Source organism: Pavona decussata, unplaced genomic scaffold (assembly GCF_977016875.1).
Source record: "Pavona decussata unplaced genomic scaffold, jaPavDecu1.1 SCAFFOLD_113, whole genome shotgun sequence".
NCBI lineage: Eukaryota > Metazoa > Cnidaria > Anthozoa > Scleractinia > Agariciidae > Pavona > Pavona decussata.
In genome coordinates, this window is record NW_028145527.1 from 642,264 (window position 1) to 669,036 (window position 26,773).

The following is a 26,773-nucleotide window of genomic DNA, read 5'->3' on the forward strand; positions in this document are numbered from 1 at the left end:
CATTTTTTAAAGCCGATTTACACGGTACGACTTTGTCGCATGCGACAAACGTACGACAGGCATACGACACGATTTGCTTCGTGTAAATCAAACCTACAACTCGCTTACGACTGTTGTGTACGTCACAAAAATGTCGCATGCGACACGCTTACGCCATGCCTACAACACGAATCGCGTCGTGTAAATCAACCTACAACATCCTTACGACAGACGCACACAACACGAAAAATGTCGTAGGATTTTAAAACATGTTTTAAAATCCCACGACAATCGTAAGTAAAGGCAATGTTGAATGGCGGGAGTTGTGTGCGATTTTTACATGACGTACGCACCGCACGCTCTAGAAATCGCATGCGACAGTCGTAAGAGAAAATCGTACCGTCTAAATCGCCCTTAAAACATGTTTTAAAATCCTACGACAATAGCAGGTATATGCAATGTTGACTGACTAGAGTTGTGTGCGATTTTTGCATAACGCGAGCAGCGCACGCTCTAGAAATCGCATGGGACAGTCGTAAGCGACAGTTGTACCGTCTAAATCGACCTTTAGAAGCACCATGCTATTCCAAGGATGGCGACTCGTTTTTTCAATTAAACTGATTCACCACAATCATTGTTTGTACCGTTGAACTGAAAGTTTACTGCCCACCCACTAACAACTGTCTTTCTTTACATATTTGTTTTGTCTTTCCTTTTTCTCTTCTCATTTTATACAGTTTTTTGCAGTACCAAAACGGCAGGTCGCTTTTGTAAATTTATCGCAGGGATCCCAGTGCTTAAAGCTGCAATCGGAAGTATTTAATTTTTTTAGCATCAACTATCAAAATCTATGAAGGTTTTTTTTATCATAGATCGTTAGCACGGTTTACAATTGAGGGGAGAAACTTATCCGCGTAACGTTTGCACTAGTCTTTCTTTCTTTATTTCCGTAATTCGTTAAAAAAAACTGTTGAGATTAAAAACCAAAACCAACCGCGACTCGTTGACAAGTTTTTTCCCGCCTTTGGCACCGGTTACATGATTGGATACTGATTAGTTATAGTGATTACCTTTGGTTTGTTTTTTGGACACTTAAGGGAAAACCACTCTAATTATGTCGCAAGAGTCTGATAAGCTGAATACGTGAACAAAAGTTACCCGACCTAAGTCATACAACTCGCTATTCGGGTTTACAACTAACCGCAATTTGCACATTCTCTCAAAGAACAGAAATTCAGTCGATTCATTTTGGGAAAACAATTTTCAAATTTGATTTTCGTGAGGGTAACCAAGGAGTCTTTCATCATTCGAAAGCATTTCGGTTTCTTTGTTCTTCAATTAAATTATTTGTGTTCATATATTGATTGTCTGCTAAAACTCCACTAAATTTATTCACAGAAATTCAATAGGATTTCTTTTTCTCCTTTTTTGCATGTTTAGAAACCATTTATATTCACGCTCTAGAACAAACACTGATATTTTATCTATCTTCGGGAACTGCATTCGTATGATGCATTGTGTTGAAACAACCCTTGTTTGCTCACAATTGTATTGTTTCACCTTCGCAAGTGGACTTGGCAATGCTAAAATGAATCGAAACAAAGATTCATAAGCTGCTTTCCTTTGGCTGAAGCGCGCATCCTAAAATCCGGTATTCTGGTCACCATCAGCACACCAGACATTTGCTAAGTTGGCCTTTTATCAAGTGGAAGTTGGTTTCTATTCATTGCTTTCGACGCAAAAAGAACGCATTCCTAATTGCGTTTGGAGTCGAGATTGTATGGGACAATCATTATCGATCAACGAATGAATGAATTGATCTTGGGACGCGTATCTGGCTTCCCCCGCAGATTTTGCAGGGGCGGATGGCATCATCACTAAAGGAGAGAGAGCCTTGGATCAAGAACATCGAACGCACTCCCTAATCTTTGATTGTTACTGTTATGTATTAACCATTTTCACCGACAAAGATAACGACAGAATTATTGTTCATCGCGAACTTTGTCGAGTGGACTTCTGTAATTGAGCAAGAGTACTACCCAAGGAATAAATCACATTTTCACTAGCTGTATTAAATGGTTTCCTCGCACAAATAGAGAATAAAAGTAGGCTATAGCAATAGATGAGTTGAATAATTAACAATTATTCACCAAAGTGGAGGTGAATAGTTATGGATATTTACCGAGCTGCGAAGCGACGAGATAAATATCCATCACTCTCACCAACACTAAGGTGAATATATATATATAATTGTTTTAGTATATACCACACAGGCTGAATAACAATTGCACCAAAAATTACTTTTTTTTACAATATACCGACAAATGGTGTGAAGTTTTAAAATCTCGCGTGCCGCGCGGTAAGCGATCTCTTATTCTAGAAAGTTCCGTCTCGCTTTCTTGTGGACAAATAAAACTTCTGGAGGCACTTGTTTAGTTGCTACGTGTGTTTTCTTCGATTGTTGCGTGAAATTTGTCCTGTTGTTGAAACCATACTGCAAAACATTAGATGATTCATTGTTTACATTGTATTAAATTATAGTGCTCGACAGTTTTCGTAAACAATGCATTGTATTTTTATTTTTCGCCTTAGAATATGAGGTTTTGAAAGATTAAATAACTTACCATGTAATGCCGTCAAACCAAAATTTGTTGCCATTTTTGTATTTTTTTGTAATAGCCGTCTCTTTTATCGAAATATTTTCCTATTAAGTGGCCGTGGCGAAACGGGATGCCATCTTGTTTCTCTTCGGCTGTTCGAGGTGAATAGTACTTGGCCTACACCACCGAGCTAGCCAATCAGCGCGCGCGAAAAGCACTTTTCTCTTGTGTGGTATATACTAATCCATGCTATTTGTTTCCGAAAATCCGGAGCACTGATATTGTTATGTTACATGCCCACACGTTTCATTTGTAGAATTTGCCATTGAATAAAGTGAGGCTTTCTCTCCCGTGTTCAAAATCATTCGTGAATTGGCCAGATTCAAAATTTTATGGGGTGAATGAGCACACCAGGGATTTTTGTTTGTTTGTTTCTTCTTTTTTTTTTTTTTTCTGTTCTGAACACATGGCTTGTAAACCGCCCCTACGAATTTCGGCTCCTGGATAGTTCAGCATGCAGCATTACGAAAATTAAATGAGTTGAAATTATTGTAAGTTAGTTCAGAGAACGCATTTTAATTTCAGGTTACATTTTTGGAGGCATTTTTTTTTCTCTTTGCTTAACGTTCCTCTGCCAAGTGTTGAACGCTCATCATTTAAGAATTTTACCTACCGAGCACATTTTTTTTTTTTTCTAGTAAGTCCCTGGCTGCAAGCTATGAAAAAATATCTTAAAGCCTTTAAAGTGCCCTAATCTGAAAGACCCGCCCAGAAACACTTACCACTTAACTTTTCTAATAACCATCTGATAAAAATTGTTCTTGTCTTCATTGAGGAACCGAAAAGAAAACATTTTACTGCGGAATTCGAAGTTGGAGTTGATATAAATCACAGGCAACTTTTCTCAAACGTATATTGTTAACAAACACAGGAAGCACTCTCTAAACATGATATTGCAAACAACAGTGTTTGTTGGAAAAAGCTAGCGTTAGGAAATAAAGTTTTCCAACCAATGAAAATTTATATCAAGGAATTGGTGAGCTCTATTGATAGTACTTGAACTCAGTTATGTGCGCAACTTATGAAGTTGCGAAAAGAAAGCCTGGATAAAAATCGTATTTTTTTTTTCAGGCTTTAATTTTGCAACTACATGAGTTGCGTACATAACTGCGATGGTAATACACTCATTCAATCTTTCACACGCAGTCAAATTTGTGAATTTCATGTATTTTTTCGACAAAAATTGTAATGCGAAAATGATTAAATATTGGGTCCCCAATTCTTTGTTTCTTTTAGCGCTACCCGGAGCTCACTGTTTACTAAATGTTTAGATGAAGGCTCTTTTCTCAGGGCAAACAATTCGGCTCATATCTAAAAAGTACAAACAAAGCCGAAAAATATCACTAGGAAGACCTAAATACCTTTCTTTGTCTTTGAACAGAAAACTATAAGTATCTGATTAGTTTAAAAATACAGCGACGATGTTCAATTGAACAGTCATGTTTCGGCAGAATTGTCTGCGTATACTTCATGATCAGCAAAAATGCTAAAGAATATACAAATTTGAATATTCACTAGCATTAACTATAGTTACCTATATTTAAATACGCATCCTCTGCAACATTTACTCCGAAGAAGTCAGAGGTTTCTGCCAAAACACGTCTGTTACATTGAAAATCGCCATCAACAAATTTGTCTGTTAAATTGAAACAGCCGCCGTTTTTTTTTTTTATCTAAAACTTATTGTAACTTTCTTCCTCCTCACACCTTTTGGTAAGTAGCTGCTGATAATTTAAAAGAAAACAAACGACCAGATTAAAGCCATTGAACCCTTTGTGGCTTGTACAAGAAAGCCTGCGGTATTTTAAAGAAAGTTGTTCGACGTTTGAACCATTTTTTTCAGCTTGAGATTGTTTTGCCGAAAAAATTTCGCTTCTTCTGTTCTTATGTCTGTCAAAATAATAGGTGAAAAAATTTTGGTTGAAAAAAAATTATAGTTTTCCACCACTTTGAGATAAAGTGGAACAGACACAATGATAAGACAAATGGATAAATATGAATAAAAAGTATTTTAAATGATTTTATAGGTCCGCATTCCTCTAACTCTTTAAACTGCATCCTTACGAAACGTTTGACAAAATCACTCCAAAACAAGATACACATATCCCTTCGTAAACAAACTTAGACTTTTCTGTTAAAACACAACTGCACTGATTAAACTTTACTTGGAAAATATTTAGATGGCCGAATGAAAGTTTGAATATTAAATAACGCATGGTCATTAATTCCACTGATGAGAATGTTACGAATTCATGTTATAAAAAAGTCTCTTCAGATATATGATCACCCAAACTTCTACAGGATAACCAAAATTTTACTTAACAACATGACAGGACGCAGGCGGGCTCGACTGTAAGTTCCGCAAAGGAATGCTAGTAGAATCTACTAGCATTCCTAACATTCCTCAAATTAAGACTCACCCGGTTTCTTTTCTTTTGGGACTTGCAAGGTGTCGTAATCTGTCTTTATGTCATGGAGGATGTAATTAAATCAAAATTAAACCAGGCAGGGTATAGGAATATGATCTGGACTACATGTCACATCAAGAAGTGCCAAGAAATAAAAACGTGATGTGAAATTAGAGTAAATGTAAATGTACAATGTAATTGCGCTACTCGAAATGGCGGACGCGGCCGACTAAAATAGCTCGCAAAGACCATTTACTGGCGCAGAGATACTCATGAAGAAAGGTTAAGGCAGAAGAGAGGAAGGGAAAAGAGAAGACGTGAGAGGGAAAGAGAGGCAAGAAATGCTGTAACGGGATCCTGCAAATGATTTGACAGTTTAAATATACGGTTTCGATTACGAAACAATCACGCGCATAACAGGACACAGGCGTTCTCTACTGTGAGTAACGTGGTGCAGAATTTACTAGCATTCCTAGATTACTCTGTTTTGAGACCACAAAATTGTACGCCGAAAGAATATGATCTAAATTTAATCATCGAGCAAATGATACGTTTTTTGAAATGAAGTGTAACATTTTCCCGGAGTATATTCAAGAGGGCAGACATAAATCAAGCGCGCTATTAAATCACCTTGAGACACGGTTAGAAGAAACATAAAAAAGACATCGTGAGCTTGGGAGTGAAATCCTGAAAAAAGTGATCGCAAGAGTGTTATTGTCAACACAGTACAATGACAAATGCATTAATTATGGTGAATCTTGAAGAATATGTATATCCATGGCACTACCATAGTAAACAGTTGCTCTCTATTAGTTTGAATTTACTTTAAAGTATTATCATATTTGTAAGAAAAGAGTTGAGCCGGGTAAGGGAGTCTTATGTGGACAAAATTATCAGATCCCATGGCATTTGGCGAGCGGTCCTGTTAATGTTGTGACTAGTTGTCTCTCTGCGATACCAGATACACTAATTGTCTCGCGATTTTTCGAAGAGGTTAAAAGAACGCGAAAATTGAGTACGATCTTTGCACCGCAAAAAAAGTTAACTTTTAGACGAAAGCAAAATGCACACGCACTTTTCCATAGAAGAAACACCAGACTGGCCCCGCAGAACAAGCGTTATTTTTCGTGTGTGTTTCGCGGGCGAGCGCAAAACGCGAGGAAAACACGCACTACAAGTCACGCGCGACAGGAGTTGTGAGAAGAAAAGAATAGACATGTATATGAATATGCATACCTCTGTCTTGTTCCATCATATTAACGATGCTATAGTAAACTGTACAAGGAGAAACAACCTTCAGTCTTGTGGAAATAAATTACTTCATTTTATTTTAGAGCGTGTAAGTAAGGGGGGAAGGGGGGGGGGGGTATCCACCATTTCGATCGATATCAATTGACCAATGCCTGGCTACACTGGTGACTGCATTGCCACATCATACCATTTAAAATTAAAGGCAGTGTTTCTGTATTAGCGCTTTTTTACGTTACATCAGACCGTATCAGGTGGGACACCCGCCGTTCTGATGGATAAAAAATTAAAGGCTGAGTTGCTGTATTAGCGTTTTTTACATTACACCAGACCGTATCAGGTGGGACACCCGCCGTTCTGATGGATAAAAAATTAAAGGCTGAGTTGCTGTATTAGCGTTTTTTACATTACACCAGACCGTATCAGGTGGGACACCCGCCGTTCTGATGGATAAAAAATTAAAGGCTGAGTTGCTGTATTAGCGTTTTTTACCGCCGTTACATCAGACCGTATCAGGTGGGACACCCGCCGTTCTGATGGATAAAAAATTAAAGGCTGAGTTGCTGTATTAGCGTTTTTTACGTCACATCAGACCGTATCAGGTGGGACACCCGCCGTTCTGATGGATAAACAATTAAAGGCTGAATTGCTGTATTAGCGTTTTTTACGTTACATCAGACCGTATCAGGTGGGACACCCGCCGTTCTGATGGATAAAAAATTAAAGGCTGAGTTGCTGTATTAGCGTTATTTGTTTTGTTACGAGACCATGACAACGATATCAACCTTGACACTGGCTGTGCATTTTTTTATTTTGCATTTAATTATTTTTACGAGTTTGCTTCATGGTCACTTCCTTCATTACTTCACCAGTTATATAGTAGCGTGTTTTTTATTGCTTTGCTTATTGATAAAAGTGTTCTATATAGTCCCCTCATTATGGTTTTATCTTTTGTGAAAATACATCTACAATTTGGACATTTCGAGCACAAAGTGAATTTGTCGTGCCCCCTGTTCTGAGAGTGAGTATGGATTGTTCCATTTCATTGTAAGTCCAGGAGTATAAATTTTAAGGGCCGCTCTGCTACACTGTGAATTTTATGGCGCCTACCCCCGGAACAATAACCCGGATGATACACAATGCAAGATCATGTTGGTCGTGTTTATGTTAAGCGTGAATATTCAAAATTGTGGTTGTCTAGGAAAATGCTCTTCTGTGATAACTTACGTCTTCTTGACTAAGTGAGACTTACCTTGGTTCTGTCCCTTGTATTTCCTTTGTTTCAATGCCTACCATTTCGCATAATTAACACGCGCCAATTCCAAAGCAGAAGAATACGTCTCTCAGGTTTTGTCTTCGCATCTGTCCGGCTTCGCTTTCATTAACGGCTCTTAGCAATCGCTTCCTTTTATTTCTTGCTTTGCGCATCTTCCTTTTTTTTTCTCTAATGAACTTCCACGCGACTTTTGTGGCATGATCGATCACAATTTCGGAAGGGCGCGCTTCCTTCTCGTTCCCGCTAAACAGTGCCGTAATATAATTACGCGATCGCATTTCAAGATGTTTGTATATGTGCCCGCGTTTCCACACAGTGATAGTTATTATCCAAATTTGAAAAGCCAGCGGCTTATCGCAAAACAATCAAAACATTAGCTGGGAATGTTGTGTTCCGGAAGTGAATGTACAACTAGTAGATCTAAAGGCCCGGTCAAAAAGGATGGCGATTAGTTTCCGAGCTTTGTGCACAGGACGCATCGTACGACATTCAGGCTAATATTTTTTTCACCATACAATTGCAGCGAAATTCGCGCAAATCGATCTTGTTGATTCATTACAAAACAAAGTACGTGGCCAAGCAAAGCGTCATACAATCTTGGTATTTTGCCGACGCGTCCCTTTTATATAATAAAGGTATATATATATTTTTTGATCGGTATGATCAACAATTGCTTGGTACCTCTCATTAGACGGTACGTACATAAGCACTGGCAGGCCACAGACTTATTTAATTCGAATTTATCCTCGCCATCTTCTTATATGAGGAGTAATGCAGTAATTTTGTATCGAGTTACGATATTCAAAAACACTGTCCAGATCGCTAAGAAAGAAGTGAGAATAACATGAGCCGTTCATTCTCTGTCATATTGAATGAGATTACAGACGCCTCAAGGAACCACAAAGATTAAATCTCTGCGTGACGTCGTACTTACAGTAGACTTCCACTGCGTCCTCTCATGATTAAAGACAAAATACACAAAAAGGCAGAGCTAGTAAGCTTAAAAGTACAATAATACTCATTTAAACGTGTCAAAATGCAAATCGCCTTTGCCTACCCAAAATAGTCGTGATAACATCTCATTAACATCATGTTATTGGTAGAATATTTTGCGTTCCACACCTGAGACAGCACAAAAAGGAAAGCGCGTACAAAGAAGTATTTCACTCGCAGTCAAGACTTGAAATTGAGACGATCCGGAAAGCAGTTAACCAAAACATTGGGAAAATTTGAAAGGTGACCCTTTATAAAACTCATTATTATGTGTTAGATCAGATAAACATGAAAGCAAAATGTAGGCTATTGTATACTTAGATGTGTCCAAACAATAGTACGAACCTTCACAATGTTTTTTTGATTTACTTTTCCTTGTTGTTTGATCGGACAACGATAAACCGCCTCAATTTAAAAAGTTTGCCATTGTTTTCAATTTTTTACATGCAGCGTCCCTAAAAACATTTTTAAAAAGTTTGTGATGCGATACTTTATAATTTTATTTTTGCTTGATATAATACTAGCTACTTAAATTACCTCACGTTATGATTTTAACGGCAAATTTTAAATATAGAAGCAGCTTGGACATGACAATGGGCACACATTTCAGAAATCATACTTAAAGTTTTTACGGTTAATTAATCTACAGCGCACCACAGTCTCGATGAAGGGTTCAGGACTCTCGGTGGACGCCACAAACCTCGACTTCAATCGTTTTTTTTTTTTATCATTTGTTATTCCGTAAAAACAGAGCATTGAAAAGACAATCAAGCGACAAAGCGCGTAGCAGGGGGTTCGATAGCCCCCAGCTCTTCACTGTACTATGTTTAATTTTTTTTCTGCATTTTTTTTTCTCACGTACAAAGAGAACGACCGAGACAAATCAACACTTTTCTTACACTCATGTCACCGACAAAAATTGTGAATGAGTGAATGACTATCGCGCAGTTATGTACGCAACTTGTGAAGTTGCGAAAAGCAAGCCTGGAATTTTTCCAGGCTTCAAGTTGGGAACTGCATAAGTTGCGAATTCAATCTTGCGTATTCAATCTTTCACCAGCCGTTTAAATGTGCGAATTTCATATTCATACAAAAACTATAATGGGAAAATGATTGAATATTAGGTCCTCAATGCTTTGTTTCGTTTAGCATAACACAGCTCACGGCTTACTAAATGTTTAGATGAAGGCGCTTTACCCAGAGCAAAGACTTCGGTCCACATCTAAAAAGTACAAACAAAGCCGTAAAATATTACTAGGAAGACCTTAATACATTTTTTTGTATTTGAACAGAAAACTATAAGTATCGGATTAGTTTAAAAATATAACGAAGATTGTTTCGGCAGAATTGTCTGTGTAATTCATTATCAGTGCAAATGTTAAAGAAGATACAAATTTGAATATTCATTAGCACTTCTGTAACACTGAAGAAGGCAGAAGTTTCTGCCGAGAGATGTCTGTTGAAACGAAAATTGTCGATAACAAATTTATCTGTTAAATTGAAACCGTCGTCGTTTTATATGAAAAAATTATTGACTTTCCCCCTGTCCACACCTTTTAGTAAGTATCTGACAATTTAAAAGAACACAAACGACCAGATTAAAGTCATTAGACCGCCAAAATATTTGTTTCAATATTTTAAGCCTAGTTTCCATGGCTTGTGCGAGTAGGCGGTATTTTCAAGAAAGTTGTTCGACGTTTGAACTATTTTTTCAGCTTGAGAGTGTTTTGCCCACACATTTCGCTTCTTTTGTTTTTATGTCTGTCATTAAATAATAGTACAGGACATTTTGGTAGAAAAGGATTATAGTTTCCATCACTTCGAGTGGCACAAAGACACAGTGATAACGAAAATTGATAAAAATGAATTAAAATTGTTTCAAACGATTTTAGGTGCGCATTTCTCTAAGTACATTCTTACCAAACGTTGGGCAAAACACTCCAAAACAAGATATAACCAGCCCTACTTAAACAATTTTAGAGTTTTCTGTTAAAACAGAACTGCAATTAAACTATACTTTGAAAATTAATAGATGGCCGAATAAAAGTGTGAATAAATAACGCAGGGTTATTAATTCCACTGATGAGAATCTTATGCAGCCATAGTATAAAAAGTCTCTTCGGGTATATGATCAGCTGAACTTTTCAGGCGACCAAAGAGAATTTTTGTTAACACTATTTAAGAAAAAATACACGCAAATGCTGAGTTAGTAAGCTTAAAAGAACAATGGTACTAATTTGACCTTGTAAAAATGCAAATTTCCGTTGTCTGAACCCTGAAAATGCTCTTGATAACATCTGATTAAACATCTCGCTATTGGTAGAATTATTTGCTTTCATGATATAGCATAAAGAGGGAAGCCCGCACAAAGAAGTTTTTCACTCGCAGTCAAGACCTGAAATTGAGACGACCCGGAAAGCGGTTAACCAAATCCTTGGGAAAATTTGTAAGGTACGCTTTACACAACACATTGTTGTGTTAAATTAGATATAACATGAAGCCAAACTGTTGGTTATAATTATATACTAAGATGTGTCCAAACAATAGTACGAACCTTCACAATGTTTCAGGATTTACCATTTCTTGTTGTTTTTCGGACAAAGATGAACCAACCCACCTCAATTTGAAAATCTTACCATTGTTTTCAATTTTTTTACATGCAGCGTTCCTAAAAACATTTTAGAAAATTTTGTGATGCGATACTTTATAATTTTATTTTAGTTTGATATAGCAGTACTTTTAAAATTACCACACGTTATGATTTCAACCCCAAATTGAAAATATAGAACACTTTGGACATCATAATGGACATACATTTCAGAAATCATACTTAAGGTTTTTAGCTTAATTCATCTACAGCGCACCACAGGCTCGATGAAGCCACTCGGTGGACGCCATGAACCTCCTCTATCGCTTCTTTTGATTATTTGTTATTCCTTAAAAAAACAAGCATTGAAGAGACAATCATCACGCCTTTCTTACGTTTTTTAAATTCGTTTCACGTGATTTTAATAACCTGGTTTTTTTAGCTAAACAAACAGCAAGTAAACCGTTTAATTATTCCTGACACCATCTTGGTTAGTGGGCAAAGGCACTAGTATTATAGTAAATGCATGTGATTCTGGTTGACTTTGTATTGCTGTAACTACTATGAACTTCTCAGAGTTAGACAAAGAAAGTGTTTTCCAAAAGGTAAATGTCATACGGTTACTTTCTAAAAATGCAAAGAACAGATTTGAGCTATATCGGCCGTTAATGAACTTTCGAAACTTCACACAATTCCTTTTAATCAAAATATGCAAATAAGCCACGAAATTACAAGCGACATGAAAACATTAATTTTTTCAACCTTAGAAAATAAATTGAGCGAAGATTCATAAGCTGCTTTCTTTTGGCTGAAGGCTTGCAACTTAAAATCCGGTATTGTGGTCATCTTCCACACACCAGACATTGGCTAAATTGGCCTTCTGTCTGGTGGAAAACCGAAAAATAGGAACCTGAAGTAGCGACGGCGACGACGCCAGCAAGAACGTCAACAAACAACAGTTTTAAATAGCAAAACATTAGCTCTGCACGTGCGTCATAAACTTCGCTACATCTTTTTATCGTCCTCTGCAAAACAACGACGTGAAATGACCACATTCAAGGTTTTATGGAGAACGTGAACGCATGATGATTAATTTTCATTTCTTTTTCTGAACTTCAGAACCAATACAAATAACTATTGAATGCTCATCAAACAACCCGACACTTTTCCACTATGAAAACCTAACTACGAATAGGAACTCACACATTGGAAAACGTGTACAGAATTCTAAGCAGTGCAGTGCCTTATGTTCCAGCGATTGCTTTAATGTAACTGATCGAGCCGGCACTCATTCCAGCTCAAGATAAAAGAAGCTTTGCACATCCTGTAGGAAAACCCCCACCTTAACCAGCAACTTCAACACCTTAGCTTAAGGCTATCTTTGTAATCCATACATCATTTTTTTCTATTACTTGTTTACGTATTTATAAGTATTTACAAAATGTTTATATTCAAATTTGCATCTTCTGTAACATTTGCACTGAAGAAGGCAGAAGTTTCCTCCAAAACAGTCTGTTAACGGTTTAAAATCGTCGTTTTATATGTAAAACATATTGTGACTTTCCTCCTGTCCAGACCTTTTAGTAACAAATAATTTAAAAGAATATAAACAACGAAATTAAAGCCATTAAACGGCATTTTAAAAGAAGGTTGTTCGGCGTTGGAAGTATTTTTCAGCTGAGGAGTGTAGAGCCGACAAATTTCGCTTCTTTTGTTTTTATGTCTGTCATAATAATAGTTAAAGCAATTTTGGTTATCCATCAGCTTGAGATAAAGTGATACAAAGACACAATGATAAGGCAACTGAATAAATATGAATAAAATTTTTTTAACGATTGTAGACGTTTTAGATTTTTAAACTGCGTTCTTAAGAAACGTTGGTAAATTACTCCAAAACAAAATATAAAGAACCCTACTTGAACAAACTAAGAATTTTTTGTTTAAACAGAACGGCAATAAAACATTACTTGGAAACGTTATAGATGGCCCAATCATGCATAAATAAATAACGCATGGTTATTAATTCCACCAATGAGAATCTTACGTATTCGTACTATAAAAAAGTCTCTTCAGATATATGATCACCAAAACTTTTTCAAGAAACGAAACAAAATTTTACTTAACAACAAATAGAGAAAAAATAAACCAAAAGGCTGAGTTAGAAAGCTTAAAGTACTATAGTACTCAATTAGGCGTGTCAAAATGCAAATTGCTTTGTCTAGCCAAAATACTCTTGATAACATCTCATTAAACATCCCGCTATTGGTAAAATAATTTGCTTTTCACCACTGATCGCACGAAACAGCATAAAAAGGGGAGCACATACAAAGAAGTATTGCGCTCGTAGTCAAGAACTGAAATTGAGACGATCCGGAAAGCAGTTAACGAAAACCTTGGGAAAATTTGAAAGGTACCCTTTACAAAACACATTGTTATGTGTTAAATTATATAAATAACATGAAGGCAAAATGTTGGTTATAATTATATACTAAGATGTGTCCAAACAATAGTACGAACCTTCACAATGTTTTAGGATTTACTATTTCTTGTTGTTTCTCGAACAAAGATGAACCAACCCACCTCCATTTAAAAAGCTTGCCATTGTTTTCAATTTTTTACATACAACGCTCATAAAAACATTTTCGAAAATTTTGTGATGGAATACTTTATAATTTTATTTTAGTTTGATATAGCAGTACTTTTAAAATTACCACACGTTATGATTTCAACTCCAAATTGAAAATATAGAACACTTTGGACATCATAATGGACATACATTTCAGAAATCATACTTAAGGTTTTTAGCTTAATTCATCTACAGCGCACCACAGGCTCGATGAAGCCACTCGGTGGACGCCATGAACCTCCTCTATCGCTTCTTTTGATTATTCGTTATTCCTTGAAAACAAGCATTGAAGAGACAATCATCACGCCTTTCTTACATTTTTTAAATTCGTTTCACGTGATTTTAATAACCTGGTTTTTTAGCTAAACAAACAGCAAGTAAACCGTTTAATTATTCCTGACACCATCTTGGTTAGTGGGCAAAGGCACTAGTATTATAGTAAATGCATGTGATTCTGGTTGACTTTGTATTGCTGTAACTACTATGAACTTCTCAGAGTTAGACAAAGAAAGTGTTTTCCAAAAGGTAAATGTCATAAGGTTACTTTCTAAAAATGCAAAGAACAGATTTGAGCTATATCGGCCGTTAATGAACTTTCGAAACTTCACACAATTCCTTTTAATCGAAATATGCAAATAAGCCACGAAATTACAAGCGACATGAAAACATTAATTTTTTCAACCTTAGAAAATAAATTGAACGAAGATTCATAAGCTGCTTTCTTTTGGCTGAAGGCTTGCAACTTAAAATCCGGTATTGTGGTCATCTTCCACACACCAGACATTGGCTAAATTGGCCTTCTGTCTGGTGGAAAACCGAAAAATAGGAACCTGAAGTAGCGACGACGACGACGCCAGCAAGAACGTCAACAAACAACAGTTTTAAATAGCAAAACATTAGCTGTGCACGTGCGTCATAAACTTCGCTACATCTTTTTATCGTCCTCTGCAAAACAGCGACGTGGAATGACCACATTCAAGGTTTTATGGAGAACGTGAAATCATGATGATTAATTTTCCTTTCTTTTTCTGAACTTCAGTGTAGTGTTAAGGTTACCCGGGATCTTCAGAGGTGTCTATACAGGTGTCTCGCGTCCAAGCGATGTAGCGCGTCCGGTTTAAACTGTAGATACCTGAACCCTTATATCAAATCAAAGCTTATAGAGTTGACTATCCAGCTAAACCAAGAATTTTGAAATAAAATGAATTGCCGAATTTTTAGCGCTGTTTTCTCGAATAAATTTTTTTCACTTGGAGGAGCCACTTCAAAGAGCTAAAACTCAAAAGGAATTTGTTCGTTTGCCTTCAAATTTGGACAGTAGCTAGTTTAACAAATAAACAACAAAAACGTGTTTGCGAATTTTTTCTTTCGAAATATTTTTTCTCCGAGATTGATTTTTGTACGATTACTCTACATTTTTTTCATCTTATTTTGACAATGCTCTATAACTTTTCACTGCGATTGAATATGGCAAAACGGCAGACACGTTTTTTTAGCGCTTTGGGTCAGGAAACTGAGGAGCAAATTAAATTAGCAAAAAACAAAATTCACTTAGACTTGTAGCTTTAAAAAGGTGATTCGGACGCTCGCAATTAGAGGTTGTAAAAAATTCGACAATTTATTTTATTTCAAAATTCTTGGTATGGTTTGATAGTCAGCTCTAGAAGCTTTAATTTAATATCGGGGTTTTGGTATCTACAGTTTAAACTGGACGCACTACATCGCTTGAACGCGAGACACCTCTGAAGGTCCCGGGTAACCTTAATGTCAGAGACCGAGCGAATCAACCAATACAAATAACTATCGAATGCTCATCAAACAACCCCACACTTTTCCACTATGAAAACCTAACTACGAATAGGAACTCACACATTGGAAAACGTGTACAGAATTCTAAGCAGTGCAGTGCCTTATGTTCCAGCGATTGCTTTGATGTAACTGATCGAGCCGGCACTCATTCCAGCTCAAGATAAAAGAAGCTTTGCACATCCTGTAGGAAAACCCCCACCTTAACCAGCAACTTCAACACCTTAGCTTAAGGCTATCTTTGTAATCCATGCATACACCATTTTTTTGTCTATTACTTGTTTACGTATTTATAAGCATTTACAAAATGTTTATATTCAAATTTGCATCTTCTGTAACATTTGCACTGAAGAAGGCAGAAGTTTCTTCCAAAACAGTCTGTTAACGGTTAAAAATCGTCGTTCTATATGTAAAACATATTGTGACTTTCCTCCTGTCCAGACCTTTTAGTAACAAATAATTTAAAAGAATATAAACAACGAAATTAAAGCCATTAAACGGCATTTTAAAAGAAGGTTGTTCGGCGTTGGAAGTATTTTTCAGCTGAAGAGTGTAGAGCCGACAAATTTCACTTCTTTTGTTTTTATGTCTGTCATAATAATAGTTAAAGCAATTTTGGTTATCCATCAGCTTGAGATAAAGTGATACAAAGACACAATGATAAGGCAACTGAATAAATATGAATAAAATTTTTTTAACGATTGTAGACGTTTTAGATTTTTAAACTGCGTTCTTAAGAAACGTTGGTAAATTACTCCAAAACAAAATATAAAGAACCCTACTTGAACAAACTAAGAATTTTTTGTTTAAACAGAACGGCAATAAAACATTACTTGGAAACGTTATAGATGGCCCAATCATGCATAAATAAATAACGCATGGTTATTAATTCCACCAATGAGAATCTTACGTATTCGTACTATAAAAAAGTCTCTTCAGATATATGATCACCAAAACTTTTTCAAGAAACGAAACAAAATTTTACTTAACAACAAATAGAGAAAAAATAGACTAAAAGGCTGAGTTAGAAAGCTTAAAGTACAATAGTACTCAATTAAACGTGTCAAAATGCAAATTGCTTTGTCTAGCCAAAATGCTCTGGATAACATCTCATTAAACATCCCGCTATTGGTAAAATAATTTGCTTTTCACCACTGATCGCACGAAACAGCATAAAAAGGGGAGCACATACAAAGAAGTATTTCGCTCGTAGTCAAGAACTGAAATTGAGACGATCCGCAAAGCAGTTAACCAAAACCTTGAGAAAATTTGAAAGGTACCCTTTACAAAACACATTGTTATGTGTTAAATTATATAAATAACATGAAGGCAAAATGTTGGTTATAATTATATACTAAGATGTGTCCAAACAATAGTACGAACTTTCACAATGTTTTAGGATTTACTATTTCTTGTTGTTTTTCGGACAAAGATGAACCAACCCACCTCCATTTAAAAAGCTTGCCATCGTTTTCAATTTCTTATATACAACGCTCCTAAAAACATTTTAGAAAATTTTGTGATTCGATACTTTAAAATTTTATTTTCGTTGATATAATACTACTTAAATTAGCACACGTCATGATTTCAACCACAAATTGAAAATATAGAAGCACCTTGGACGTCATAATGGCCATACATTTCAGAAATTACAATTTACGGCAGACCATAGGCTTGATTGAGATGTCTTTGTAAGAACGGGTTCAGAACTCTCGGTGCGATTCCACAGAAACGAACATTGTAAAGTTGAGCATTACGCCTTTCTTACTTTTAATTCGTTAATATCGTGTAATTCGTTTCGGGTGATTTCAATGACTGGTTTGTTTTTTTAGCACTCATGTAGACCTTTAATATATTTTGTAGCCATCTTGGTTGGTAGGCAAACGCATGAAGTGAATAGTAAATGTATGGGATTCTGGCCGACTTTGGACTGCTGTAAGTCCGTTGAATTTGTCAGAGTTTGAGACAAATTTTTTTCCTAAAGGTAATTCCATAATATTATTTTTTTCAATCGAAAAGAATACATTTGAGCTATATCGGCCGTAAATAAAATTTCAAAACTTCATACAACCCCTTCTAATCAAAATATGCAAAATATCACTAAAAAAATATCACTATAAAGAGCTAAATCGCCTAAATACATTTTTTGTCTTTGATCAGAACTAGAAACAACCTGTAATTCGTCGTCGGTTAACTATAACTATCAATTTAACAAGCATGTTTCGGCAGAAACTGCAACCTTCTTCAGTGTAAATTAAATGTTAGAGAAGAAGCCAATTTGAATATAAATAACTAAGGAATGCTAATCAAACAACACGACTCTTGTCCACACGTGTCTGTGAACACTTAACTACGGATAGGAGTTCGAACTCACACCACGGAAAACTTGTACAGAATTCCGAATATCGCCGTGTCTTACGTTCCGGCGATTACTTACATGTAATTGATCAAGCCAGCACTACATTCATGTTCAAGATAGGAGAAGCTTGGGCATATCCTGTGGGAAAAGCTATACCTTAACCAGCAACCCTAACCCCAATTTCTATTTTTTATACTTCTATGTACTAATAAACATGAAAAACATTTTTGATTCTGATGGGCTAAGAGAAATGCAGTTTTCAGGACACGATGCAGAAAAAAGGTAATTCAGTGCAAATTAGGACGATTTCCGAAGCTAGTACGAAGAAACTCCAAGATATCCTGACGGACATCCGAGGTATTGCCAAGATCACCAAAGTTCACCCAATGTCTCCCGAAGATAGTCGAAGACCATTAGAAGACTTTCAATGATTTTCGAAGAGTACCCAAAGATTTCCGAAGATGTTCGAACATCACTCGAAGATTCCGAAGACCACCCAAAGACTTCCGATAATTTCCGAAGATCACTAGTGCAAATTAAAACATATCAAAATCCAAATTACTCTTGGAAACAGCATATTGAAATTAAAGATCACTCTATATTGGTAGAATAATTTGCTTTTCACTACTAACATAGTGTAAAAAGGGAAAGAGATAATCCGGAAAGCTATTAACCGAAACCTTGAGAAAATTTGAAAGGTATACCACCAGAATCACACCCCTTTACAAAACACATTGTTACATGTTAGATTGTAAATGACAACAAAGCAAAATGTAAACTATTATATACTTGGATGTGCCCACACAATACCACAAACCTTCAGAATGTTTTAGGGTGTACTATATCTTGTTGTTTTTCCCTACAACGATTAATTCGCCTCTATTAAAAAAGCTTGCTATTGTTTTTACAAGCAGCGTTCTTAAAACATTTTAGGAAATTTTGTGATGCTCCTCTTCATAATTTTATTTTCGTTTTATATAATACTACTTGAATTGAAACACGTTATGATTTCAACGACAAATTTAAAATACAGAAACACCTTGGGCAACCTCACGGACATAAATACCAGAAATCAAAATCAAGGATTACTTTCTTAAAATGCAGCGAACAGAAACTGAAAAACTTCACACAAATTCTCTTTTAATAAAAGTATGCAAATTTGCCGTGAAATCACAAGCTACAGTTTACGAACATTACAGCAGCTTTAAAGTTTGAATTTTCAATAAGATAAACATTGAAGGCTTGGATATATAAAATAATTGTAAAATTTGAATATCTGTCGAATTCGAGTGGTGTTGGAGGTAAGTTTCCAGGCATATTGTAATTTTAGCCGTGTTCAACCCGAACCAAGATGGCGTCAGAATCAGGCATTGCTCATTACGATCACAAAGACAGGAAGTGTATGACAAAGTAACCTAAAGCAAGGAAGGTTTGTCTTGGCGTTTGCAGATAGGAAACTACAACCAAAGCCGTTTCCCTTACAATCTCAAGCTTTTTTAAGCCGATTGTTATGCTTTACTTTTGCATTTTAACATTTCATTCGATATGACAACTTGTTAATTTCAATTCAGTCCGTAAATGGTCGCACGTTGTAATTTTGACCACACAGATTTAAAACCATCTTGAACAACACACAACAGACGTTCATTAGTACAATCTATCAAGAACCTTCTAGAAAAGCAGGATAGAAAAGTATTTAGTAAGGTATCTGGCATAGACCGACACCCTCTAAGGGGACTATTACCCAGGCAGAAAGTATCGACTTACACTTTAAGGAATCAAACAAGTCAGTATCCGAAAGTTAATACAGAAAGATTCAAGAACTCTTACGTCAATCGCCTAATTTTTAAATACAATTTAGCTATGTGAGCGTATTTTAATTGTTAATAACTTAGATGTATGTACTTTTTACTCAAATATTGTGACATGAGATATGTATTTTTTATCTTGTGAGGAAATAAAGACTTTTTATTTATTTATTATTAAACCGCATTAGTTCATTAAACAAGGGCTCAGACTTGTCCTAAAAAGTACCTGGCAACAATTTAATAAGATAATTGATTGGTTACGTGGCTATTTCCATGACAATAAGACGGTTAACAGTTAATGTTTACTCTAAATAGGTACTATCGTCATATGCAAGGGTCTGACTCAATGTTATTGCATGGAAATTTTCGCGGGTAGTCGCCATGAAAAAGTTGATTTTTTTGTTCTATCAAAGCCAATTCAAAGGCTTTTTGGTTGGGCAGGAGCTGGTGCAGGATCAGTGGTAAGAAGAGAAGAGGGAGAACTTAAATTCAGTGTGTGCCAAGTCCCACCTTAGTTTAGCCTTAGCTATAGGCTGCCATTGTCGGTGTCAGTAGTACACAGCAAGTATAACCAACTCCCGCTTTGTTAAGATTTAGTTATTTTCGTCCGAGACGCAATGTAGTGGAGGGAATAGGAGAAGTAATTCGCGCCATTAAGGTTTCATGCAAGATAAAATCCACATAACTCTCATTCAATACACCTAAACAAAATTTTAAATTTCGTACGTATATGCAAAATGGAGTACCCACATAAAATCATTAAGTAGTAATCGCGTCGTTATGGTAATGCTTACGTTATCGCAAAGTGCCCAGATAACGAAGTTGTGCTCTCTACCTTCATCTTTTAATTTTTAAAAACTTCTCGTTATTGATCATCATTCGCAGGCTATTCCAAGTAAAATGCATATCTCCGTTGTGTTTTCCATCTTCGCTATCCAAGCCGTCTGTGATGGAGCTCCTGGGCATAAATATCCAGTGCGGCCTCTTCTTGATGGCGTTTCTTTGGATGATATAGAGAAAAGAGCTCGTAAGTATTAAGTGGATCTGCAAGCAACTACATAATTATACAGTAATGTTGCCATCGATGTATACATGTATACGAGTGTATCAATGGAGTTATGGACCACTCCATGGAGTAACTTACAAATGGTGAAGCTCATATTTACAACACAAGGAATAAAGACATTCTTAGAATACCCCCGCGTTACCAGAAACTGGGAAAAGCAGAGAGCGAGCTTTCACTGTCTGAAAGATTGGACTAATTCCATTACACAGGGAAACTAGAAATGTACCTAACATTGCAAAGCGTATTAAGAACATTTTTAATTAGTCTCATCACTGGACTTTTTGAATTTTTTTTTATTTAATTGTAGTGTTTATCAGTTTAAGGTGGCTCCATACAGTTATTTGGTGCGCGGCGACTGGGTACTAAAATGACGCGAGCGCGCCAGGCTTTAAAATGCAATACTAATAAAAACAATTAAAAATTGCTTCCCGTATTTTTCCAACGGCCATTTAACGAAATTACGTGGGGAGGCGAACCAAATTCCTGGTGACTGACACATAATAATAATAATAATAATAATAATAATAATAATAATAATAATAATAATAATAACAATAATAATAATAATAATAATAATAATAATAATAACAATAATACACGAACAATATACAGTAGTAGGGGTTGACTCATAGTCAATCAACAACGTGTAATACACGAAAGATAAAATTAACACCACCGAAATAGATGATGAACGTGTAGTATGACTTTCCCTCTAAAGCTTGGACAGTGCAAACAGGGGTCAATTCAATAAAGAAATTACATTTGTAGATTTTACACGTGTAATTTACACGTGTAAAGTCTGACTTGTAAATACAAGGATTCAATAAAAGAATTTTCCACACTGGAATTTACACGTGTATCCCTAGTCAGACTACAAGTGTAAATTACAATTGTAGCCTTACAATTGTAAACTCCGTTTGAATACATGTGTATTTTTTTCGAATGCAAAATTTAAATATCTCTTCTGTCCCTTCAATATATATGCGGTTCTCCTTCCTTCGTTCTCAGTTATATATTCTTGAGACCATTGTTGAGCATGTTATCCAAGCAACAAAAGTTACTTTTAGCCCAGCTTGTGAGGGACCACAAAATGATAGTTTTAGCGCCATTTTCGTAGACAGTGACGAAGACGGCAACGCGTCAGTGAAGTGCAAGTTTCTACCTCTGAAACTGGCAATGGCAGGGGCGGCTCACCAAAAATGCTACCCAAGCAGGCAGTCTTAAAAATAAAAGGCCAAGAAAAATCAGACGTGAGGCTCTGCCATCAGTTAGAAAGGCCAAGGGGATATCATCAACTGCACATAACAAGGCAGCAGATCTAGAAGACGACATACTGCAGGGGCACCCAACGGATCGTTTCGGTAAATTATCTGTTCGAAAGGCCCTTAATTCCCTACAATTTTCTTAAGGGAATTTTCACCACGAACGTTCGTGATATGGGAAATTTAAGGCTTAGTGTTTTCGGATTGATAAAAATGTCGTTTCGGATACCGAAAAAAGGTCAGCTAAGATTTTCGGAAAGGAAATAAGACCTAAGGTTTTCGGAAAATGGACAAAAATGCCCTAGTAATTTCGAAAAGACTCAAGTTCCCCTAGAATGACCGAACAGATAAAAATAGTATAGCGCGGCCTGAAAGGAAGCAACAGAGCTTTAAAGGTACTCCAGACAGCCTAAAATAGCGTTTCAAAGGATCTGAGAGAAAACTGTCGTTGGGTGCCCCTGATACTGCGCCTTAGAAAAAGAAAACTCCAACTGGAAAATATCGAGCTGAGATTGGAGATAAAAAGGCTGAGAAAAGATCTTGACAATGAAATAATTTTATTAAAGTGCACCTAACCCCAAAAATTTTTTTTCGCTTAAATAAATCTTTGCACCTGTTTGAAACGCATTGAGCCTTTTTGCGCGTTTTTTCGACCAAATCTTGACTTTTTATAGGCTGTAAAAGTTACGAAATCTAGCCATCATTTGTTCCATGACCGAGCTAGTAAGGGGCATGGGTCTATTCCTTGCTTGACGTCACAAACTGCTTTGCATGCATTTTCACAAAGACTTAATACAATGCAAATCAGTTTGTGACGTCAAGTAAGGAATAGACCCATGCCCCTTACTAGCTCGGTCATGGAACAAATGATGGCTAGATTTCATAACTTAAAAAAGTCAAGATTTGGTTAAAAAAGGCGCTAAATAGCGCAATATGTTTCGAACAGGTGCAAAGATTTATTTAAGAGAAAAAAACAGTTTGGGGTTAGGTGTACTTTAAACAGCGTCCATGGCATTTAACAAGACGATATCAGTCATCGTTTGGACAGTTGCTGAACTTATTATATTTATATTATGATACTTTGAATATTATCAAATTACTTTGAATATTTAGTGGAAAAACTGTAAATTGCAACCTGTGAAAGGTTTTTGCACTTATCGTTAAAATAAGACCATGGTTACCAATTAAACTAGCATAATTGTGACCTGCAGTTTCTTTTTCTTTTCCTAGTAAGGTAGATGTGCACTTTTTGCAAAATACATGTAATGAACATCGACACTGAGTAACAAATGACATTTTAATTTGGCCCTTCCAAAAAATATGGCGTATTTCGTCGTGGACTGTTCTCTTTTGATGATATTGAAACAGTTTAAGTTTTGAAGTGTCACTGGTATTATTTTTCGCACTCATAGGAAGTGCTGCAGCAACTGCTGTTGTCTGTCCTCTTGTTCCTCTGTTGTCGATATCTAGCTCATCGTCGTCAATGTCGAGATCTGCATCGTCAAGAGGATCATCACCGTTATCACTAAACAGAATGCAGAGGTTGTGCAGTATTACAGCACACTTGATAAGCTCGGCAGCTCTTTTCATGTTTCTCACTCTCATTCCCCTCTGTAGAGCATAGAACCTTTTCTTAAGAACGCCATAGAACGCGATGAATGATATTCCATACTGTTGATGTGGAGATACCATGACAAGAGTGCATTACGTGATAGAAGGAATTTTTACAAGGATGTGGAGAAAGTTGCTGTCTTGCCGTTAGTGCTCGGTTACATCTCGTCCTGTTCCAAACGCGGGACTATTAATTCCAAAAGATGGCCGAAGACGTCGACAGGGAGACGAAACTTCTCTCGAAATTTCCTTGGATTTTTCGACCTCGAACAGCCGTCTTTCCTCAAACTACCTAAGTCGACGGAGTATCTGACGTCTCAGGAACTCGTCGAGTTCCTTTTCTCTCGAAGACGACATGTTTTTACACTACAATTTGTTTTTCTGAAGTCTTACTCAGTGTGTTTACAAGTGACATGCGACTTGTATTTTGCACTTGTGATTTACAAGTTGCACTCTTGTAAAAATACAAGTCGGACTCTTGTAAAAGTTTTATTAAATTGGATTCTTACCATATTTTACGCGTGTAGCGCTACACCTGTGATTAGAAGTCGGACATTTGTAATCTGGACTTGTAACGATTTTTATTAAACTCGTCTCCGGCTGCACTTGTAAATACAATGGTCCGACTTGTAGATTACAAGTGTAAAAGTTTTATTGAATTGACCCCAGAATGGCTTGCCGATAACTCTTGCACAGAGCTTTATTGCCAAGATCATGTAAATGAATGCCATCGGGACCATATATGTTCGTTGTGGGATTACTGAGGCCACAATGCTGCCAGAAATTGGTTGTAATTGTAAAGTTCAGACTTTGCGTATGTACAGCACTGTTATTTTACAGTATGCTGGAATTAACGAACCGAAATGGGTGTCTTTGCAAGATTTCTTGAACATGTAATTAAAGATCTCTTCCCTCTTATGGTAGACCACTTGTTTCAAAATTATTACAGGAAATACGTGGCTTTCATTGTCGCATATACCTGCTATCATCCTTTATACATGGGGTTTTATCGCAAATACGTGACTATTTCAATTTCATATGACATAAAATATATATAAAATATGCGTGCATACACGGCCTCCAAGGGCACAAATATGCTCCCGCAAAAATACACCTTCACTCGGGGTTCGTAGGGTTCAGTTTTTGAGACTTATCATGTTCTTGTTGGAATCTGCAAATCGCCTTACATGGAACCGTTGACAATTTTACCCAAATTAACGCCAACCACAGCATGGCACATAGCTTGATCGTGCGACTCGGGGTTGCATTGAATCAATCGATTTCAATCGACGTTTGGTTGATTTGTTGGACCAAAATGGTGGCAATCATCTGAACGTTGGTGTGATAAGCAAAGAAAACAAAATGTGACTATATACAAGTAAGCGGAATAGAAAAAGCTTCTTGAAATTATGTCACAGAGTTCAAAGGGAAATGGAAATGAAACAACTAAAATGCAGAGAACGCATTTTTAATTTGTGATTATTACACAGTCTTCCCGACAAAAAGTACAAGTAATGAATTATTTTATTTTCGTGTATGTGAAGTAGTAGTAGTAGTAGTAGTAGTAGTAGTAGTAGTAGCAGTAGCAGTAGCAGTAGCAGTAGCAGTAGCAGTAGCAGTAGCAGTAGCAGCAGCAGCAGCAGCAGCAGCGGCGGCGGCGGCGGCAGCGGCGGCGGTGGTGGTGGTGGTGGTGGTAATAGTAGTAGTAAGCCCTTATTTCAACACGATGAGTCTTAAAGCTAAAAGCTTGTGGGGTCGTGTGTAATAATAAGTAAAAAAAAAAGTTAAAAAGCTGCTGACCTTAAAAGAACCTGATATTTAATTTACAATGTTTACATGTCAAAAAGCGTTCAAATATAAATAAAATATGTAAAAATATGTAAAAAAAAATAAGAATAAATAAATAAGTATGTGACTTATAAAATTACAAGCCACGTAACATACCTCTTTCAGTCCCTGGCTTGTCATAGATTTTCAAGAATGCTCTTGAAGTTACCAAATTGGAAGTTTTTTAACCCGTGCTAAAGCGTTTGACCTATGTTTCACAGAGTGCACCGAAGCAGAGAAAGACAAGAGTGATGGTTGTACAATTTGGAAGACACAAGGCTTTTGTGACAAACCTCTCTACAAACAATTTATGACGGACAATTGCTACGTCACCTGCGGGAATTGTGAACGTAAGTAAATTTTAAAGTAATACATTCATTACATGACGATCGGGAATTTCACTGTTTCCCGACCGTCCCAGACTTTTCCGACTAATGAAAACTGAAAATCGTAGACATTCCCGATCTTCAGGGATGGCGGGAAAAGCGGAAGTGTTTCTATTTTCATGACGCGTCTCAGATTTCTGCGATGGTCGGCTTTCATTTCCGACATATGAAACTTAAAGCCGCCGTTACACGTTGAAACTTTTAGCTGAAACTTGTGTGCAACGGCGCTGCGAAACAAGTTTCAACAGGTGTTGCACCGTGTAACACGGTCGGTTTCGTGAAACTTTTTCGAACTCCCGTTGCGAGACAAGTTTCACGAAAAGTAGAACCGCTTTCTACCTCTGCAACGGCTCGCAACGGTGGCACTGGTGAAAAAACAAGAGTTTCACCGTGTAACACCACTTCGTGAAACTGGTCTCGTTTGCCGTTGCACACAAGTTTCAGCTAAAAGTTTCAACGTGTAACGGCGGCTTAAGAGTCGATGTTTGTAAATATCAACCAGAGGTGTGCAATAGCGAAAAATTCAAAATTCTCAAAAAAATTCACAACATAGCCCACGGTAAACTATTGCAAGAAATACATGTTTTACTTCGATCCGATAATTATTTTTGCTGTGAGGCTATGATCTTGAATTCACCGCTCCTGAACCGGGTTTTCGGTGTCTGACACCACATGTTGCGAAGACCTTGTTTTAAAAATCAAACCAGTTTCGTTCCAAACGAAAAACATCCAGTCTGATAAAGTACATAAATTATAGACATCATGAATGGCATGTTACTCATCTGAAGTGAAAATTAAATATTTAGGAGATTTTTCAATATTTACAATTTTTTAAGCGATTTCTCGTGATGCTAAATTGACAAATTTGCGA

The 26,773-nt window shown here is 36.6% G+C and overlaps 2 protein-coding genes across 5 annotated transcripts in view; both read left to right on the plus strand.

Moving 5' to 3' along the window:
• LOC146470598 (uncharacterized) overlaps positions 1 to 26,773 on the plus strand; it is a 171,381-nt gene that overhangs the window by 111,254 nt on the left and 33,354 nt on the right. The gene's annotated exons all lie outside the window — the stretch shown is intronic.
• Positions 8,688 to 26,773, plus strand: part of LOC146470605 (Golgi-associated plant pathogenesis-related protein 1-like) — a 35,333-nt gene continuing 17,247 nt past the window's right edge. The window contains exons 1-3 of one of the 4 annotated variants that reach the window (XM_085121773.1): positions 8,688 to 8,807; positions 20,636 to 20,777; positions 25,738 to 25,866. In XM_085121773.1, the coding sequence (XP_084977899.1) occupies positions 20,651 to 20,777; positions 25,738 to 25,866 (256 nt within the window). In that variant the 5' untranslated portion in view covers positions 8,688 to 8,807; positions 20,636 to 20,650. Of the gene's footprint in view, positions 8,808 to 10,896; positions 11,016 to 13,419; positions 13,562 to 16,722; positions 16,860 to 20,635; positions 20,778 to 25,737; positions 25,867 to 26,773 lie in introns of those variants that run through there. The other 3 variants (XM_085121775.1, XM_085121774.1, XM_085121776.1) reach the window with 3 other exon arrangements.